Source organism: Carettochelys insculpta, chromosome 6 (assembly GCF_033958435.1).
Source record: "Carettochelys insculpta isolate YL-2023 chromosome 6, ASM3395843v1, whole genome shotgun sequence".
NCBI classification, from domain to species: domain Eukaryota; kingdom Metazoa; phylum Chordata; order Testudines; family Carettochelyidae; genus Carettochelys; species Carettochelys insculpta.
Window position 1 is genome coordinate 7202803 of NC_134142.1, and position 22005 is coordinate 7224807.

Genomic DNA, 22005 nt, shown 5'->3' on the forward strand with positions numbered 1-22005 from the left:
TTGTCTGTCTGTCTGTGACAGCACATCTCCTGGAGCCTATCCACTGTCAGAGCTCTCTTTCAAACCCTCAAGATGGCCAGCTATGCCTAGATGCCCCACGAGCTAGGCCAGCACCTGACTAACCTCACTGTGCCAGTCTCAGCTGCAGGGTAACGCCGCAGCTCGGTGAAAGTCACATCGCTTGTAGAATCAGGCAGCCCGGCCTCCGTCAAACACCAATTGTCTGAGGCTGCAGCACCCCATTACCACCCACCAGCCCCACAGCACGGACATGTGGTCAGGGCCTGGGAACCAGAAGCTCCTAGGTGGCAGTTCTGGTTGTCACTCCATCACCACTCAAGTCTCAGCCTCCCTCAACCTCAAGGAGCAAGTCTCCAAACTTCCCCCTTTGCAGGGTCTGAGGCCCTGGGCTTCAGCCCAAGCATCTATGCTGTAATTGAACAGTCCCTGAGGCCAAGCCCTGCAAGCTCAAGTCAGGTGGCACAGACCAGCCACAGGTTTTAAGTGCAGTGGAGACAGACCCTCTGCCTCCCCCATCCAGGAGATAAGACTATTCATGCCTCTCCCAGGGTGTCTAGGAGGTTAACGCCGAAGCGCACAAAGTGAGGGTCAGCCCCCTTGGGGGGGTGAAATTTCATAAGGGGGTTGCAGCACCATCAGCTGCTAGGTCTCAGGCTCAGCCATCTCATTAAAAGCGTCAAACTCTGTGACCGTTTTATGTCTGTGTATTCGCACGTCTACACTGATTCACAAAGGTTTTACATTCCACACTTACTTCCTTACCCTTGCCAAAAGGGCTGTTTTTCCCATATGAACTTAACTGTAATGTCTGTCAGTTTGGATTACGTTAGACAGCTTGAGGAGGGTCCCGCTAATTTCAGGGATGAAAAGTGGGGCCCAACATAAAAAAGTTCACTCACCCCTGGCTCAAGTGATGGCTAGAGAGCTCTGGGAGAGTCACGAGTGGTCAGGTGCTGGGCACGATTGCCTACATCAGGTTATTTGTAACAAAGCATAAGCCAGGAAGGCTCTTGTGAGCCGAGGCTGGGGGGAAATGAACAAAATCAATACCCTTCCCAAGAGTATGGGCATTCCAGAATCTCCTCCCCATTGTGCCCCTGAGCACACACGCACACTCCTCTTCATGCAGACACATGGGTTTTATTCACTCACAACAATTACTCATTTCAGGTTCAAGTGGTCACATGTGAATGTTTGGGACTGCCTGGAACCAGTGTCTACCTAACGCCCTGGGCCCAGGTGAACTGGACTGCCTCTCGGGGGACAGCTGAACTGGACTCAGAGCCATCACTCCGTTGCCAGGCTCAGTCCTGGGGCTTCCAAGTGCTCAGCACCCACTGTTCACAATGCTTAGGACTGCCATGCCTGGCCTGACCCGACCTGCACTTGGACATATTCCAAGCAGATGGATCATACTGCTCTCATCCTTCGTCTGCAAAAACCAAAGCCAAACGTAGCCTTTGCCAGTTGGTGCCTCTTAAGAGAGCTGGAGATTCTCCTTTCCAGTTGGTTGGTATTTCCTTAAACACAAAACAATGGACAGAAAACCCCTTAAGCTAACACAACACCCATGCACCATGGAGGCAGTGCAGATAAACACTTATTAGCAGGGCAGGCAGTCTCCTTTCCTGAAGTACACTTGCAAGCCCCCAGAAAAACCAAAGTTACAGTAGAATACAATTACTATACAATTATTCAGCACTGGTAAGGCCACATCTGGAGTATTGTGTTCAGTATAGAAAGGATGTGGATTCACTGGTGAGGGTCCAGTGGAGGGCAACCAAAATGATGAGTGGGCTGGACCATATGACTTACGAGAAGAGGCTGAGGGATTTGGGTTTATTAGTTTGCAGAAGAGAGAGGGTGGATTTGACAGCAGCCTTCAACGTCCTGAAGAGGGGCTCTAAAGAGGATGGAGAGAGGCTGTTCCCCGTAGTGACAGATGGCAGAACAAGGAGCAATGGTCTGAAGTTACAGAAGGAGAGGAGTAGGTTGGATATTAGGAAAATCTATTTCACCAGGAAGCTGGTGAAGCACTGGAATGCGTTACCGAGAGACGTGGTAGAATCACCATCCCCAGAGGTTTTTAAGTCCCAGCTTGACCAAGGCCTGGCTGGGATGATTCAGTTGAGGTTGATCCTGCTTTAGGCAGTGCCTGGACTCAATGACCTCCTGAGGTCCCTTCCAGCCCTACAGTTCTGATTCCCTCACCTAACAGGGAGTGCTAAAGAAGAGGTAAGAAGCCCAAGGCAGAACCTGGCTACCTGTGCAGAATCAGGTCTGTAGAGCTGGCAAAAGCATTGGAGATGGGTATGAACTGTAGGCTAAGAATGACAGATCTCAGTTTTGGGACACTGGGTAGTACTTTGAATAACTTTGAGCTAATGATCCAGTTTCAGAGGAGGGTATAAGATAATCTACAAAGGTCACTGAAGAGAAGCAGGGCCCTTTGGAAATTCCTCCAGGCATATGGGCCACTAACAAAGGCAGGCCCACTAGTGCAGTAAAAAGTGAAAATGTAAACCTACCCCACTTTGAACACCACTGGAAATCTACATAAGTAATTGAATAAATGTATAACCGTGAACAGATTATTTACATTTTACATCAAGGTTTCACCATGGGGCTTTTGTAATGACACTGCTTTGACCCCCCTTCACCCAACCCACCAGAATACAAATAAAAATTACCCAGTAACTTTACAAAAACCAAAGAAAATCTTGTAAAAAAAAATCAAAACCAAAACCCACTACTGGCAAATCTAGAAAAGGGACGAGAGTAGCCTGGTGGGGGGCAGAGCAGGTGGAATTCCATCTGATGGTAAGATGTAAAAACACTGCTGTAAGTTTGAGACCGCTGGTGCACAGAATAGTGCCGGCATATGCCTGCTCTGTCATTGTGTCAGGCATTATTCCCAACTTGACCAACAACACACAAAAATGTCTCATGACACTAACCCCCAACAGGCTCAATCCTGCTGAGTGCTGGAAACTGAGGGGTAATCAGCACCTCATATGACTGGCCCCACAACCAACCCTAAATCAGCAGAGTACTTATAGCAAGCACATGGGTAGCTTTAAGCATGTTTGTAGTGCTTGGCTGGCTTAAGCACACAATTAAATGCTTTAACAAATCGGTGGTGTCATCAGATTGAAGTCATTGAGAGATCCAGACCTGGACTGAGGCCTCAAAAAACAAAAACAAATCCATAAAAACCCACCACCCCCAAATCAAAACAGATCTACCAATTTGATTCCTTTCCCTGCTCTCAGTGTAATTCTCCATTAAAGTCCTGAACATAAACTTGCTAAGTAGCCATTCTTACCCACAGTCACAAGTCATGCTGCATTCCAAGGTTCACATTTTCCCCAACACCTACTACCAAACGGCATAAAACCCACAGCATCACCTGCTGCGTTAAACAAGGCTATTGAAATGAAAGGTTAACATTTCTCAGTGAGGTTGCCAAGCACGTGGAGGATTATGAAAAGTAGCTACAAGTGTTGTGTACACAGTTAAACACTGTCATCACAGTTTAGCACTGAAGCAAGAAGTTACACAAACAAGACCATATCCTTTAAAAATAGATGCAGTTGTAATTGGATTAGCTGGATTTTAATTTCTTCAGTAATCCAGTTTTTGTTAGACTGCAGACTGGCACATGCACTTAAAGGGCAGGAGGATTCATTAAGTGGTAATCATTTAAAAAGAGGTGGAAAAAATGGCAACGATAGCTAAACAGTCTAAGGAGCGTGAGTAGAACTTGGGCGAAGAAATGGGGTTATTCTGCTGGCAGAATATTATGTATTAATTACCCCTGGCTGTCTGAAATACTGAGCTTTTTAAAAATATTGCTAATCTTTAGCTATAACTTTACCACACAATGTAAAAGCATCTTTCAACAGCTGATGGTGATATTACAAGCTGATGTCATTAACAGAGCACTTGTATATTACAGATACACATGTACGGTAAAGCTACCCCACAGATTATGACATCTGTTTTGTCTTTTGAAGATTTACCAGGACTCAAATTCAGAGTCTCACATTTGTGCACTTGTTCAGTTCCTTATAGCACCAAAAGTTGTAAAGAAGCTGCCTTGGCTATGTGCTCATGAGGTGTAGTAAGAGAAATAACACCTGCTGGGGTTTTTGCAGGTAAATAAAATAGGAACTAATTTACAGTAAGCTTAAACATTAAAGTGTGTATTTGTGGGATTAAAAATTGATTGTAAATTTTTAACATTGCACTTCACCTTTAAATCTAAACTTTGAGCCGGTTTCAAGAGTAGTTAAAAGCTATACTGGAATGCCACCTACTGGAAAAGCATCGTATTGGAGAAATATCACCATCCAATCACAGGCTTAGTGTAAGACAAGGTGCAGTGCAGGTAAAGAAACTACTTGGGGGCTACACTTTGTTGAAATGCACACCACCATTCTGAGGGTGAATAAATCAGCCTCTCCCCATGGTTAAAAATAAACAATTATAATCCCATGCTTATCTTATTACAAAAGAAGTTCATAACTGCATTAAATTTATTGCTTTTATATTGTAAAATTAACCATTGCTTTAAATTGAAGTATATTGATGACCTGCCCATCAAGAGTAGCTAGAGGCACAATTTTAGGCCACCCCAGTTGCTTGGCAAGATGCTGAGTGTAAGCTACCTTCTTTCAGCTCAGAGGAGATGCTGGCTCCTACCTACTACAGCGTAACAGCGTTATGGCAGGTAAAGGGTGGATACGGATGTTCTCATTGCCTGCCTTCTTTTGAGAGGCAGCACAGATGTGTGTCGTGCTGTCAGGCACCAAAAGCAAGAACCCACATTTGATTACTTCACATTCAACAAAACATACAATGCAATGGAGGGGACAGGAGCAAGCAAACTCCATGCCAGCCACAACTATAACCTCTTCTGTTTCCCACCAAGGTTTAATGTCTCTTCATCCCTGTGAAGAAATGTCCATTTTAGACTCGAATATGATTATGGCAACTAGCTTCTTATCTTCTTGGTGTGGAGATGAATCCAAATATAGCAGCGCTCTGGAAATCATCCAATAGGCACCGTCCTCTCATTTTATCTGACAGACAGTACTTGTTTCCAGCGGCCTGGACTGAAGCAGATCCAGCCATTGCGGATCTGTCTACAACTGAACTGGTAGGAGAGACAGTATATACAAGGCACCCTTGCCAGCCGCACAACAGTTTTATCATTGTGTCAATGAAACCTGCTGAAAGTGAGTTGCAACAAGGGGAATGCAGCAGAAGTGAGTTTGCCTCTCTGGGGAACTCACAGCATGAGCCAACCCATAACCGTGGAGATATCAACCCCCCACACCATCCTTGCTGTAACAAGGCAAAATCTGTTGCAAATGTCCTTCTAAAACAATCACCCCCAACGCATCTCTCCAAGGGGCAAGAGCTGGGAATAAGACAGCATTATGCCTAAGGACTAGTCATTGACTTCAGCCAGACGAAAACATTTCCTCTACATAAAATTCAGCCATGTCAAGAAGCCATGCAAAGTAGCTGAGTCTTAATATCTCCCCTTCTTACTGGGTGGAATCACTTGTACATTAACATTTAAATAGCGGAGGAGTATGAAAGGGCTTTCCTGGGCTCCTTAAAAGAGCAGAATTTAGATTTTAGAAACACACAACTAAAGTGTATGGGTAGTGAAAAGAGGCTAATTGGACTTGTGGATTATAATTTACAGAAGTGTCAACTGTAGTTCCTCCTAATACAATTTTAAAAAGCTGAACTATTTTGATAAGTAAAATACTGAACGTTTAAATCTCAAATTACTTTACCTAGATACCCAAAGTTATCAGAAAAACTATGCCAAGTCCTATATTAGCAATGGAAGGTCTCACTGCCCTTCCAAATTACAGTGCGGCTGTGGTGGCTGAATGTTTTGATGGGAGGCAGGGGCTGATCCCATTGTGAGAAGTTGAAAGGAGAAACTGTCAACTTTTCTTACTCTTACCAACTTCAAGGAATATGCATGTTGATGGGAGCACACTCAACATTTGATTTAGTGCATCCCTACCAGACACGCTAAATTGATCTCCAAAGTATCCATCTGCAGATAAATACAGACATGCCATCAGCCCAGCTAGAATAGGAAGGATTTTCACATGCACTTAGCAGTGACTTAATTCTGCTCTCATTAACACCAAGGGGAGTTTAAGAATTTGTCTGCACAAGTAAATTTACCAGCAAAGTGATACAGTTATACTATATATCTCCAAGTATAAATGCTTAGTCTAGAGAAAGAGCATCGGCACTGGAAGTTGTCAGTACAGTAAACCCCCCAAAGATACTCGAGTGGAGTTGTGAGAATCTCAGGTTAACACCACTCAGAGGCACTGGGGCGGCAGATGACTCAGCTCACAACTGCACACTGAAATAAAAGTGCAATCCATGTTGGTCATGCTTCAGAGCCAAAGACTATAAAGGTTATAGTGAAGTTCAAGGTTTAAAAGCCAGAATTTTAGCAAACAAGTCCAACAGATGCCATGTGTTATATTGTCAAACCTTAATCCTTACAACATAACCCATGACTGGCAGATTAAGTAATGTTCATTGGCACCAAAGAATAACATAAGCTTTTAACGTTTGAAATATGTAACTAATATAACATTATGGGAAACAACTGGTACCTTACTCAGGTAGTCCCACTGATCTCCAAGAAACCACTAACGGAATAGGATGGCACAGTCTAGCCACATCTAACTGAGCTGTGGGACTGAAGGAAGAAAAGGTTTTCTCCCAAAATGAAATCTGACAAAACATTCATAAAGAACTAATATGGACCTTAGCAATCAAAGCTGACTGGATTACCGCATTACAAGGACTATTTTGAATCCACCAGAAAGTCATATTTTGACATTTCAGTTACGAACATTGGAAATAAATATCATGGAGCTAAGTAAACCAATCTGGCACATATTAGAGGCCATGCTGTTATTCAGGTTTTGCACTGTGCCTAGCACTATGGGATCCTGGTGCATGACTGGGGCACTCCTAGGCACCACCACAGTAGAAATAATAATGTATAAACTGAAGCCAAGGATAAAGACGTATCAAGCATATGTCATATAGAGACATGAAATATAAGAATTAATGTTGTATAACAGGACATATCTGCCCCAGACCTGGGAAATATTTAACTTGGCCAAATTAGGCCTTAAGGTAAGTGAGTAAGCTAGTGATAAACCTGTTGCTCTTGTGTCTAGGTTTGTGATATGCTGATGTTCTGAAAGTACTTGCCGAGGGATTGAATGATGTAAATACTGCTGAGTCTAAAGGGAGTCAACAAGTTAGCCCATGCCAAATGGGGAACTCCAAACACAATGAGGTGTGGAAATGCAAATAAGGAAAAGGGAATTTAAACCTCCATAAAGATATACGAACCCCAGTGGGCATCAGCCTTCCACATCAGAAGAGCTGTGTTTTCGCTTGGGAAGGAAGGGCAAGGGAAGACAAGATGACGACTAGCAGTGCTGATGCAGATTGCAAGAATGAGGACTAATGCTTCAGGCTTTTCTGCAAGGCTTGACATGAGTAATGCAAGTACCACGTATTCCGCACTGGTTGGTCCCTCCTTTACCAGATTGCAGTGTGTGCTTGCCTTGGTTAGCTAATGAAAGTAATTAGTATTTAAAAATAAAAAAACAAAAAAAACCAACACTGTTGCATCTCTGCTGTGCACAGCAGGACAGGCTCTCTTCTATTAACAACCGCTCTTTTGTTGTCAGGCTTGAGGGCTGAATTCTCCCAGAGTAAAGTAGATGTAAACTTTTACCCTGAGGTGGGTAATTACTTAAACTCCAAACTACAGATAAGACTACACAATTACGGGCAGAACAAAAGCTAACCAAAAACCATCTCAAGTACGAACTCTTTATGAAACAGACAGAGAGATCAGCTCTTAATTTAAGGTAAAATTCAGTCATGATTAAAACGGAATTCCTTTAAAAAAAGGAGGTGACCTACAGCTTCTTGCACATACTCCAGGCCAGGCAGGCTTCTTTATGGACTGCTTGGATTGGATTTGTTTGAACTCAGCACACGTGCCTCTGATTCACCAGTATGTCTCTCCCTCCCTCTGTGCAGGCAGACCATGACATCAGTTTAGGACACATTTAAGTCCCATTTTTAGTGCTCTCAGCAAGGCCACATTGTTAATATTAACCGATCACATTTGTCCTCAGAGGTGAATACTGCCTGAAGTTATACAGTGACTGACCCACTTTCTCCCTATGTCTCATCCAGAGTGCACCATCTAGAAGATGTGCCAGGAACAACTTTGGAGACAGCCTCTTCGAGCTAATGGATGCTCTCTTCTCTCCAGAAGGTCAGATCACACAATCGCACAAAGATCTCACAACAGGAAATTCTGCAGGAAGATGTAAAAGCAAACAAGTTTAAATGGGTGGCTCGTATTTAAAAAACTAGCTCTGGATATGGTCTGTCTCTACAATCTGCAAATCTAGCTCAGTGGTGTTCAACCAGAGGGCCCTAAGCGGGTTTCAGAGGGTCCTCTAAGCAAGGACTGCATTAAGATTTGCTGGGGCTCAGAGTGGAAAGCTGAAACCTGGAGTGCTGAGTCCTGCCACCCAGGCCTGAAGCCTGAGCAACTTAGTTTCATGGGGTTACTTGCGGCATGGAGCCCTAAACAAGCACAGCAGTTGCCTAATGTCACTACTGGCTTTTATATGCAGAAAACCAGTTACTGAGGCACAGGATGGCCGTGCAGTTTTTAAAGCATGTTGGAGGGGCTTCAGAAGGAAAAAGGTTCAGTACCCTTGCTCTAGCGAACATGAATAAAGTCTCCAATGGCCTGAGCCATAAACCAGCAGCAGTGCCAGACTGTGCACTTACAACAAGCAGCAAGTTTAACATCAAACTGTACTTAGTTCCTTCCACTGACTATTACACTCAGCAAAAATCGGACAATTAGTAGACAGAGGAAGCAACAGAGTGGATCTCAGAAGATACATGGAAAATTATAGGTAAATAAAGAAAAATCAAACAGCTCTAGTACTACTACACGCAAATGAAGAAACAAACTAGACCTATGGGCACCTTGACAAAGCAATAAAGAAACAATGCAAAACAGAAGGTAAATTGGACAGAAAGTAATGCTAGTGAACCTGAAAAAGCAAAGGGGAGGAAATTAGACAAGAACAGTTTACACGATCTTGAAACAGTTAACAGGACATGGATCAAAATTCAGAAGTGTCCCAGTAAAGAGAAAAAAGGGAGAAATTCTGATAACACAGGGAGAAGAAAATTAGTGGGACACTTCAAATAAGTGCTAAACCAAACAGAACCAACTACAAGACTGGAATCAACAATAATAAACCTTCAGACCTAGATATAGATCTGAGAGAAATATTGAAGAAGTTAAAAAATGTGGAATCAGCCACATGTTTGTTACACAACAAAATACAGACAGGAGAAACTGCTAGAAGAATGGACCCATAATCAAATTACCAAAGAAGGTGACCTAAACAATTGCTCAAATTGGAAGGAAGTAACCCTTCTATCTGTTTTCTATCTGGAAAAGTATTCGTAACAGTCCTCTTGAAAGGATGAATGGATATTGTCTTAAGGGAACAACAATTTGGATTTAGACAAGGGAAATCCTTCACACAATACTTCTACCTTGAGATGGACTGTTTGAGAACACAACTGAATTCCAAGGCCATCTTGATATCAGTTTTGTGAGTTTTCAAAAGGCATTCAGAAGTATAAACAGAGAAACAATGTGAAAAATTGTGGAACACTGACATTCTATATCAACTCAAAATGCTGCACTACAATGGAAAATGGATTGAGCATTAAGCATCAAGACAGGTTTAAGGCAAGGGTGCAACCTGTCTCCTTTTCTGTTCATACTACTCATTGACTATGGATTAAAGCAGTATGACAATAATATATATAGCCTAAAATACAGCAGTTCAAGGCCATTTGATCTAGACTCTGCTGATGACATCGCTCTTATCAATGAAGATGGCAACAGGCTACAAAAATCAAATCAAGTAGAAGAAATAATGGAGAAGTCTGAGATTCAGTGCGAGAAATGGAAAGCCAAGTTAATGGGGACTATAGCACAGAAATCAAAATTGAAGAAGAGAAACTGGAGAAGGTGAGTAATTTCATGAATTTTGGAAGTATCATCATCAAAGATGGTACCAAGTCTGAGGGAAGAATGAGGAAGACAAACACTACTTGCAGAAGACTCAAAAACATTGTCAAAAATATCTCCCTCAAGACAAAACGAAGCGTACAAAGCAACTGTTACCACCATCACAACATAGAACAGTGAAACATGGCAGCTTAGCAAGAAAAACACGCAAAAGCTGGATGCAGTTCATCTTAAACTAATGAGGAGTGTACTGGAAACAACACATAGGGATGGGATGACTGATGAAGAAATCAGGTAAGAAGTGACAAAGCAGCTTCTTGCAAGTAATCTACAAAAGAAGGTATCAGTGGTTGGGACATGTGCTGAGAATGGAAAAAAATGTTTACCAAGCACCACTCTTGAATGGAAGCCAGAAAATGCAAGAAGACAATCATGAATAAGTGAGAAACTATCAGCTCTGAAACATGAAATGGGGAGATTTGGAGAGAAAGGCAACTGACAGGCAAGGATGGCAAATATGGGTAGCAGAATGTGTAGCAAAGCACAAGACGAACTAAAGCTTAAAGTTCCTGAAATAATGTGCCCTGGCAGGCGTCAAATCTGTATGGAGTAGAGGCAAAGAATTACTTTGTGTGTCTTGTTTACAACACACCTGTTAATATAGTGCAATGATATCTGTTGCAAAAAAAGCAATGCTATACTGTTGACTCATATTTAGCTGCAGCCCCCTATGGCCCCCCAGATCCCTTTCTGTAATGCTCCTTCCTAAGCAATCAATTCCTATTTTCCACATGTGCAACTGACTGTTCCTTTCTAAGTGGACTAATCTGCATTTGTCCTTATTGAATTTCATCCTAGTTACTTCAAACCATTTCTCCACGTTGTCCAGATCATTTTGAATTTTAATCCTACCTTCCTAGGTACTTGTAACTCTCTCTCAGCTTGGTATCATCCACACATTTTATAAGTGTACTTTCTATGACATTATATAAATCTCTAATGAAGATATTGTACAGAACTGAACCTAACACAGATCTCTCCAAGAACTCACTCAATGTACCCTTCCAACTTGACTATAAATCACAGCTAAACTATGGTCTTCCTTCCAGTCAGGCTTACTACCTTATAGCAACTATCTAGATTGTATTTCCCTAGTTTGTTTATAAGGAAGGCAGCAGGATTGTATCAAAAGCCTTACTAAAGTCAAGATACAATATATCTACTGCTTCCTCCCTAGCACAGGCTTGTTACTCTGACAAACAAAGCTACTAGGTTGATTTGACATGATTTCTTCTTGACTAATCCGTGATGTTGCTTGTCTCATTATCTTCTAGGTATCTACAAATGGATTCTTTAATTATTTGCTCTAGTATCTTTCTGGGTACAGAAGTTAAGCTGACTGGTTGATGATGCCCCAGATTTAAACCTTTATTTCCTTTTTATAGATTAGAAAAGGGCAAATACATAGTGCCAGTCTTCTGGAATCTCTCCCATCTTCCATGTCTTTTTAAAGAGAAAATGCTATACCTCAGGTATCTCCTTAGTCAGTTCCTCACTATTCAAGGACATATTTCATCAGGCCCTAGTGACTTGAAAACATCTATCTCGCCTGAGTACTTTGTTCTTTCACTATTTAGCCTCTGATTCCACTTCATTTTCACTATCATTCACTGTTATGACACCCAATTGTGACTTTCTTTTTTTAAAAAAGCTAAATCAGACACATAAGCTTCAGTTCAAAGTCTGTCTTGTTCAAGTATATTTGCAGACGGAGCCTTATTTGATACCTATTTTTAAAACCTTTTCTTTCAGTTAAAAGTCCCCTTATCTGGCACAGATAGATAAGCCATTTCTAACTATTTAGGTAGCATATCTGAAATACTATGCCCTCCAGAACTGTCAAAACTTTGCAATTCAGACCCACTGTACACTACAAAATATAAAGGTCTCAATTTGCTTGACCCCAGTCTGGTTACCAATTTAGTTTCAGTTTGTAATGTGGATTAATAGTTAACCTTGTTTCCTGGACAGTCTAAAATATTGAGCATGGAATGTGTAACTATGATAGCATATATCCAAAACACCTGCGTGCTGTAGCACTGGGAATGGTGGTTGAATATTACTTCTGTCTCCCCACTCTAACCCACCATTTCAAATTATGCTAGGTAAACAACAGTTTTGTGAATTCTTGACAATCTCCAATATCTCCATAAAAGATATCCCACCATGTTTTTCCTTCGGATGTTCAAGATGTGAATGTCCTCACTCCGATACTCCTCATCATGTTTTTCCAGTGGAACCTTTTCCAACTCAAAGTCCACCTGAAGCAGCTGTTATTATAGCACAAAAGGTAGTAAGCAAAATACTTCTAGCAAGACTCACATTTTAACTTATCTTTAAGTGCCTTCATTTCACTGATGGTCCTAAACATTCTGCATTAAGCAGCTATGCTTCGGGGAAAAGACAGGATAAAGGATTCCTCTCTTCTATAAAAGTTCATTGATTTAGCTCCTTAACCTTTTCTTAATACCATGCAGCACAGCTATTTTGATTTTAACTTATCTGGTGTTAATCCAAAGTCATATGCACTTCCCAAAATTTAGGGAAAACCTGAAATCAAAATAGTGTTTCAATTCACTTTGTCATATCTCGACTGGATCATTGTAATGCACTTTATATGCGACTACCTTTAAAGAGTTTTTGGAAACTTCCACTGGTCCAGGATGCCAGTTCTCCAGCAGCAGCTCTGGCTTCCAGTATATTTCCAGGCACAATTTAAGGTCTTGGTTATGACTAATAAAGCCCTCAATGGGTTGGGGCCACAGTATCTAAAGAACCATTTTTTCCCCATATGAACCTGCCCAGGGGTTGAGGTCAGCTGGTGAGGTTCTGCTCAGTGTTCCCCCACTTAGAGAGAGAAAACTAACATCTGCACAGAGCAGGGCCTTCTCAGCCTTTGCTCCCAAGCTGTGGAATTCTCTTCCCTGGGATATTTGCATGGCACCAACACTGGCATTGTTTCAGTGCCAGACTAAAGCCACTTGTGCTTTTATTGATGTTGGAGTTTGTGTGTGCGCGCGTGCGCATGCGCCATCTTTTGAGACGTTTTAGTAGGTTTTATGTCCCTTTGGGGTTTTATATTTTTTTAAATGTTTATATTTTTAAAAAATTTTATCAGCTGCCTCAAATATTTTAAAAAGAGAGGTGGGGTAAAAATATTTTAAATCAATCCATCCATCCTCCCATCACCAGTTCCTAAAATACAATTAAAAGGGTCTGCCACAAAATGTAAAGTAAACCTGAACCTCTTTAATCCAGCAACCCGGGCAAACGGTATACCAGATTAAAGAACTTGCTGGGCCAGGGAGAGCTCTGAGGGTTGTGTGTATGAGAAGATGGGGGTGGGGTGCTTACCTGGCACCTGGTTTCAGGGGCACACATGGCTATGGGCTCCCCAGCACCACCCCCATCTGCTCTGGGGGTGGCAGGGAAAAGCCTCAGAGGAAGTGCGTCACTGCACAGCCTTTCCTCCAGCTGGGAGGGAGGGAGGAGGCAGAGTGGCAGTGCACAGATCCGCTTCCTCTCCTGCCTGTCAAAGGACATATTACAGGTGCTCCCAGATTAGGTACACCCAGGCTATGTCTACGCTAGCCCCCTCCTTTTAGAAGGGGCATGGTAAGGAGTGAGTTGGGAAGATGCTAATGAGGTACTGCCATGAATGAGGCACCTCATTAGCATAATGGTGGCCAGGTGCAATTTGACAGCACTGCTTTCGAATCACGCACCACCCACATAGAGGGGGGCCTTTCAAAAGGAACCCCAGGACTTCGAAAGCCCCTTCTTCCACCCCTGGACTGCGAAAGCCCCTTCCTCCTCTTTGGTTTTAGGAAGAAGCAGATTTCGAAGTCCGGGGAGTCCTTTCAAAAGGCGCCCCTCTACACAGCTGGCGTGCGATTTGAAAGCGGCACTTTCGAATCACGCGTGGCCACCATTACGCTAACAAGGCACTTCATATTCGTGGCCGCGCCTCATTAGCATCTTCCCAACTTGCTCGTTAACATGCCCCTTCCAAAAGAAGGGGGCTAGTGTAGATGCGGCCCCAGAGTACGGAGATTCCAGTGTACTAAGCTGAACAGCATCCCCATCTCTTCTCCCCATCTCCTTAAAAGCCAGGAAAAAAGGATGCACTGTAGCATGCCCAGGAAAGTACCACATCTGGATCCTGGCAAGCCAAAAAAGGAACTCTCATGAGAATATCTGCCCAGTTCTTGCTTACACTGTGAGAGCACTGGCTCCAGATCCACCAGTGGCCTGAATTCCGGCAAAATGTCAGTATTCATCTAGTAACCAGGTTCCAAACCATTCAAGATATTGTGGGGGCCACTACCATGAAACACACCTCAAAGCCAATGCAGTTCTCAAAGCACTGGTAACACTGGCATACACAGAGGTTATTCTGAGAACCCTGTCCTCCTCCACAGCCAATACTAAGGCAGTATTCTGTAGATCCCCTGCTCATGTGCAAGGGCTGCACATTTCAGATGTGGGGCTGAATCTGGGACTGACCAGCCCTTCCACCACCTCTGACAATTTGGCCGGCAATACCTCCAGGGAATCCAGTGGTTACCCATGATTTGTTTCTTCTACCAGCCATGAAGTACTATGCTGTGATGATGGGGTTCTCAGACCAAGATATACTTCTCTATTCTCCTATACAACCTACTCTGTGCCCTAACACTGACATACGGGGGAAATGTTTACAGTGCTTTCGGGTCTGTCTACACAACACACCCCCACAGCTGGCCCATGTCAGTGAACAAAGGTTCACAGGACTGCAGATTCAGGCCTGTAAAATTACAGTGCAAACTTTCAGGACTCAGCTAGAGCTCAAGATCTGGGACCCTTCCATTTTGCAAGTTCCTAGAGCTCAGACTCCATCACAAGCCCAAACATCTACACCAAGGGTGGGCAATACTTTGGGGTGTGGGAGGGGGCACTCCAGGATTTTGGGCATAGCCAAGGACCACACTCTTCCAGGTTAATGGAGGAGGTATGGGGTCAGGGATGCAGCTTGGGTACAGAAAGGAGCTTGGGGTAGGGGACTGGGTTGCAGGAGATGTGGGATCTTGGAGAGTTTGGTGAGGAAGGGGGCTGTGACCTGCAAGGGATTGGGGTGCTGGGTCCAGGAGGGGGGTATGGGTGCAGGAGAGGCTGCGGGGTCTGGCAGGGGGCTGCAGCTAGGGGCAGGGGTGCAGAGGGTTTGGGTTGTGATCTGAGTCAGGGAGATGGGTACTCTCTGTAGGTGGCTTCCAGACAGCAACCGAGTGGTATCCTCAGCCAGGGCTTCATGCGCTGTTCATAGCAGCCAGTTGCTGGGAATACCATGTGGCTCTGGGCCACATGTCCCTTAGGGGTGAAGATGTTTTGTGGACTGCCTGGACAGCTCTCATTGGCTGGCTTCAGGCCAATGAGCACTGGAAGCATTATGCTGGGGATGATGCCACACAGGGAACCACGCAGATGGCCCCAAAAGCTGGCTGGTTTTAGCCAATATTTTAAAAAGATCATTTTGAAGAGTTTTCTTTTTTAAAAATGAAAGGACTCTTTTTGAAATTCTGAGATCCTGTTTGGGAACATCATGCTGGCTGTTGGGGACCAAAGCAGAGAGAGAATCAAAACACAGATGTACTCATGTCTACATAAGTGACTGTACTATTCTTTTTGCAGATACTGACCTACACATAAGGTGCTCTTTCATTAAAGTGTTTCAAACAGCAGACAACTATTTGATTCCCTTTTTCAGTCTAGTTTACTATGCTCAAACTAAACATGAATTATCAAAAGCAACACTGCAGAACTAAGGGGCTTTAATTTTCTTCCCCGCACAAAAACATGAGATTATTTAAATGAACACATAGCTAACACCTAGCAATAAATCAGAAAACATAATTTAAGCTCCTGGTGATCAACTCCTTCTCTGCATCTGAAAAAGTGTGCTTGCCCAAAGTCACATGGAATTTTCCCACCACAAACACACTGGATTTGTACTATGAATTGCATTTACACAGAGACACAGAAGGGAATCGATAAGAGGATTTCAATGGCGCAATTACACAATTGTCATATACCCAAAGCACGTGCAGTGACAAAGGACACTTACCTCAAAGTATTTCCTCTCTATTTCCGGGTTTTTACCCATAGTCCTTTGTTCATAACAGCACATGATACAGGTATGAGGACCAGAAAGATCTTTCAGGGTCTTCAGTAATGGCTCCAAGGACTGCCCAAAAGAGATCAAGTATTTGGCACTTAGACTTCAAGTTCACTTTACTTCTACTACATTTCATATCCACAAACAGGTTTCACTGTACTGGACACTATTGTACTTCGCAGACATAACTTTTCAGATATAACTAATATTTAGTACAGTACCTAGGTCAAGCAGGAGGTAGAAAGGATAAATGGAAAAATAAGTTACAATTTCAGACTTCTTAGGAAAATGGTATTTTACACTTTTTACATGTATAGATTTTTTTAATCTGCAAACCTACGCGTCTATCTCATTTCCGCCAGCGACATACTACACTGCTAAAGTAGCTGTTTCCTTGATATACGCAAGATTAATTTTAGTTCACAGCAATACACTTACAGAAACATGGTTTCAAAAATTAACATTTAACCAGATTTAATTTTGAAATGTAATTTAGGATTAACCTGTTCCCTGAGGAAAAGAGGGCTCAGACCTGTGGGGCAAAAGATCTGTAATCTATAAGAATGGATTAGAAGTGAGAAAACTAAAAACAGGATAAGGAGTGTTGGTTCCTAGAAATAGCTCCTCCAGCCCAGATTTTCTGCTAGCCTCATCTCAGGTGTACCCCAAGGAGAAAGTTCTGCAGAAGGAAGTGGGACAAAAGGACCACTTTTTGAAATGGGGTTTGTCCTCTAAAAAGATCCATGGGGAATCCCTGGGTGAGATATACTGAGCCTGTCAGCATTGTCTTGTACAATGTGCACCAACGTGCAGTGAAGTCACCAGTATCAGCTAGCAGTCTTTCATTTCCCTCCAACTACACGGAAAAAAAGATTAGGCACAATTCTGAATTAGTGATTATGACCTGATTCAGGTCTCAGACCACATGACCCTATGTTTTTTGCTCATTCTTAAAATAATGGCTTTTAAAATTCATGGCTCAATACATCGCCATCAAATAATGTTCTGCTGAGGCACATGGACTGAAAATTAGTCTAAATACAGATTGCAGAGTTTCTCACACCGAGTCCACAATTCCCGGATTCTTTCCGATCAAATTAATTATTTCTACAGTTCTCAAACAATTACCTCCTCATAGTAAATGCAATCTGCCATAAGTATATAATCTGGTGCAGGCAAAAATTCTTTTACATCTTCACCCCTAGAAAAAATGAACAAGTAAATATAAAACACAAACTTTATACAGTAAAAGGTGGGTTAGCCATAATTTGGATAACCAGCATGCTCAATTAACTGGCACCTGCTCCAGCAGAGTAGGGCTGGTTGGCATGGAACCAGGTGGCCAACTGCCTGGTCATGGCCCGTGGTCTCAGGGCCACCTGTCCAGCTGGTACTGGCAGCAATGGGGCTGGCTGCCCAGCCAGGTGACCAGAAGCAGCAGGACCAGCACAGTGGGGGCAAGCTCTGCTCCAAAATCCGGCACTTTTGATTATCTGGCACCCCCCGTTCCCTGGGATGCCAGAGAATACAGCTTATACCATACAACAAAGCAGTATATTTGAAAGTGTAACTTTAGTGCAGAATCTATACATCTTTGGATTAAGTTCTCCACTAGTTATTCCACTGTATAGTTTAGGGAAATTTCCATTTTTACAAGTGATCTCTCACACCACAATTTCCAAACATATTTGGCAATTTAGTATCTGTTACCCTGAATGTTAAATTTAGACTGTAAGCCCCTGGGCTGCCCTTTTGTTGTGTTTGCTCAGCACCTAACCCAATGGGGTGCTGGCCTGTTAATAGGGCTTCTAGGTGCTCTCATAAGAAATTCTACTGCAATTATGTACAAATTAAATATCAAGATTAGAAAATTATACAAACCATTTCAGTACCTTGGCTTGAATTGAGCCTGTGACAAGATGCCTATTCTTTTCAATATTATCATTCAGCAAATCCTGAACTTCCTCAAGATCAGTGACTGTAACTTCTGCCCTACAGAAGAAATACTCTCAATTCATAAAAGGAAACCCCCAGAAATGTATGACTATTGATGCCTGAAAGTAGACACATCTGTAACCTCCTTCATGCCTTATGGACAGCTACAGAAAACTAAAGTCATATGCACTGAGTTACTTCAGCAATGCACAATCCTCTTCTGATGGAAAGAAATTCTGGCTCACAAAATGTAACTTGCCATAAGAATTTAAGGTTAAACCAAGAAACAAGATTGTAGCACAGTTCCTGTAAAGTGGGATCCTTGCATAAAAATAACGAGAAGTCTCATAGCCTCTTAAAGAGCGGCAAATTTGTTTGGGCATAAATTTCTGTTGGCTGGAGCCCACTTCAAAGCTTATGCCCAAATAAATTCGCCAGTCTTCAAAGTGCTACAGGACTCCCTATTGTTTTCACTGGAGGAAACTAACATGGCTACTTCTCCAAAACACGTATAAAAACAAATATCTGCACCCAAACATGCACCCGTTTTAAACAGCCACCTTGCAGCACCCTCGGTGAGTCCCAATGTCACTTTGGGGAAGTTCATTTAAGGGCCCATTTTTAGAACCCAGCTGGGTTTTTATCACTCTTTGCTGGACACGCAGCAGATCACACTGCGAAATCCAAACCCAGCCCCCACACACAAACCTACAGCAGGGCCACAACCAGCCCCAGTCAGCAAACGCGGGCTCCGGGGGCCCAGGTGCGGTGCTGCAGGTTCAGGCTCCGGCGGGTGCCAGGCTCGGAGCTCCCCGCCCCTCTCCAGGCTGCAGGGCAGGAAGCGGGAGGCTTCAGCCCCAGGTCAGTTGACCCGGGCTGCGAGACTTGCAGCCATGCGGGGGTGTTCAGGGCACAGCTGCTTCCTGGGACTGTCCACGCTGCACACTAAGCCCCGGGCGCAGGACTCCGGGCTCCACGCCGCGCTGTCGGCCTGGGTCTCACCGCTCTGCGTCCCACGTCCCCGGGGCACCGCAGGCGGCCGAGGCGAGGCAGGACTCGGGCTAGGACCCGTCCCGGGGCGCCAGGGCCCGGGCGCGGCGGAGGCGGGAGCTGCGCAGCAGTGGGCGCGCCGGGTACCGGTACGCGGAGATCCCAGCCCGGTTCCACGCGCCTCGGCGGGGGACGGGGGCCGAGGGAAAAGTCAGGGGTCCGCGCGGGGAGCCCCGGGATCGGGGCCTGGCCAAGCAGCCGCCCCCGCCGCCTACCCCAGCGTGGCCGCCATGATGCCCACGGCGCCGGTGCCCGCGCCCAGCTCCAGCACGGCGCGGCGGCGCAGGCCCACGGCCCCCGTCTCCAGGAACTTGGCCAGGACCAGGGCGGCGTCCCACACCACGCAGCCCACCCCGCCCGCGCCGCGCTGCTGCAGCCGCAGCGCCGAGCCGTCCCGCTTCTCCAGCGCGCGCTCGAAGCCGGGCGCCGCCATGGCCCCCCTCAGCGCGCAGCCGCAGCCGCCTCCCGCCGCGCCCGGGTCCTGGTACCGCCCCCGCTACCGCCCCACGGTCCCCAGCCCGGTCCCCCTCCCCGGGGTCCCCCCGCCCAGCCACAGCCCCGCCCCCCCGCCACTGACCCAGCCCCCCGCCACTGACCGCCTGTGCCCTCTGCACTGCTCTGCCGCCCGCCTTCGTCAGCCCCCCACACCGCCCCCACCACGGGCCCTCCTCAGCCCCCCCCCCACACCGCCCCCCGCCCCCACCACGGGCCCTCCTCAGCCCCCCCCACACCGCCCCCACCACGGGCCCTCGTCTGCTCCCCACACCGCCTCCACCACGGGCCCTCCTCAGCCCCCCACACCGCCCCCCGCCCCCACCACGGGCCCTCGTCAGCCCCCCACACTGGCCCCCCACCCCCACCACGGGCCGTCCTGCTCCACCCCACCTGCCCCTCGTCTGCCCCACACGCTGCCCCCCACCACGGGCCCTCCTGCCCCACCACCACCTGCCCCTCATCAGCCCCACACACTGCCCCCACCCCCACCTTCACCACGGGCCCTCCTGCTCCACCCCCCACCTGCCCCTTGTCAGCCCCACATGCTGCCCTCCAACCCCCCACCACAGGCCCTCCTGCTCCACCCCCACCTGCCCCTCGTCAGCCCCACACGCTGCCCTCCAACCCCCCACCGCAGGCCCTCCTGCTCCACCCCCATCTGCCCCTCAGCCCCACACACTGCTCCCCCAAACCCCCCACCACGGCCCCTCATCAGCCCCACACACTGACCCCCACCACCTGCCCCTCATCAGCCCCACACACTGCTTCCCCCAACCCCCCACTACGGGCCCCTCCTGCTCCATCCCCACCTGCCACTTGGGCAGTGCCCCCCCCTCCACTAACTCCGTCCTCTTCCCCCTCCAGCTGCACCTCTAACCCCCTGGTGCCCCTGAACTCCCAGACAGCCTCCCACCCCCTGTCAGTGCCAGGTATTGCCCCAACTAACCCCATTCCTTTCCTCTCTGCCACGTGTCTCCAGCCCTTAACTATGTCCCTATGTCATGGTCCTTCCCTGGCTGTACTCACCCATGATGCTCACTCCCCACGCTGTTCTCCCATCGTGTTCTCCTTGCTGTACTCCCAGTTGGTGCCTATCTAGCAGTGCCCCCCAGCATCTAACCCACCTGACCACTATCCTGCCAGCCAGCTGTCACCTGCCTGCCCAAGGCAGGGTCTCTAGTGCCCACTTCCTCCCTCAATGCTCATCTCAAACTTCCCTGCCAGACTATGCCCTGCATCCATCTCGCCTCATAGGCACCTCAATCCCTGCTACACTATGCTCTAGTCCTCCCAGCAAATAGAAGGCCCTGGCACCTCCACCCCACACCTTTGCCCTGCACAGGAGCAGAGGCATAACTGGTTGGTTGTGGGGAGAGTGGGGGCGGGAAGCTGGATGCACTTGTTACACCCAGTTTTGAAACCATGGTCCCCCAGCAGACTTGGGAACACGCGCTACTCCTAGTGAGCGCACATCAGTAATGGATTTGGGCTTCTCACAGCAAATGGAGTATTCTTCCTTGTTCCCTTCACACTCGCATCTGATGAAGCGGGTCTTTGCCCATGAAACCTTATGCTCCAAAATATCTGTTAGTCTATAAGGTGCCACAGGGCTTCTTGTTCTCCAAGACCCTGTAAATTATACATATTTACTTTCTCACCAGCAGATGTCACTGTCTCAGAAGCAACCTAAAACTGTTCACTGACCTAACTAGAAATATTTACTTTTTGAAGTGAGGAAGAAAATTAATCTCAGATTGTACTGATGCCATCACATAATTGCTTCTGGCACAATTTATTATCCAGACTTTTACTTATATGCCTCTATTACTGTAGGGCTCGCTTTTCCATAAAATACTCCTGTAAAGTAGGGATGTACTATTATCTCCATTATACAGATGGACCTGAGGCATAGAGGCACTGAGTGACTTGCCCAAGGTCAGAAATGAAGTCTGTGGCAGCACAGGAAATTGAACCAAGACCTTCCAAGTCCCTGCTAGTGCCCTGGCAATTGGAGTGTCTTTCCTGTCTGCTCTCAAGACCTGCCTCATTCCACATTTTCTCTTCTGAAGTCTTCTATTTCGTAGCTCTTAACTCATATCATATCCTGGCAGCTGTACACATGAACCACATTACT

At 45.8% G+C, this 22005-nt stretch overlaps 1 protein-coding gene across 1 annotated transcript; it reads right to left on the reverse strand.

Moving 5' to 3' along the window:
* Nucleotides 1–1141: 1141 nt before the first annotated feature.
* VCPKMT (valosin containing protein lysine methyltransferase) lies at nt 1142–19809 on the reverse strand. Its single transcript, XM_074996174.1, has 6 exons — nt 19592–19809; nt 18273–18383; nt 17520–17592; nt 16341–16460; nt 12406–12510; nt 1142–8425 (listed from the first exon to the last, which is right to left on the reverse strand). The coding sequence occupies exons 1-6, from the start codon at nt 19807–19809 to the stop codon at nt 8411–8413; spliced, it is 642 nt and encodes a 213-aa protein (XP_074852275.1). The 3' UTR covers nt 1142–8410.
* Nucleotides 19810–22005: the final 2196 nt, after the last annotated feature.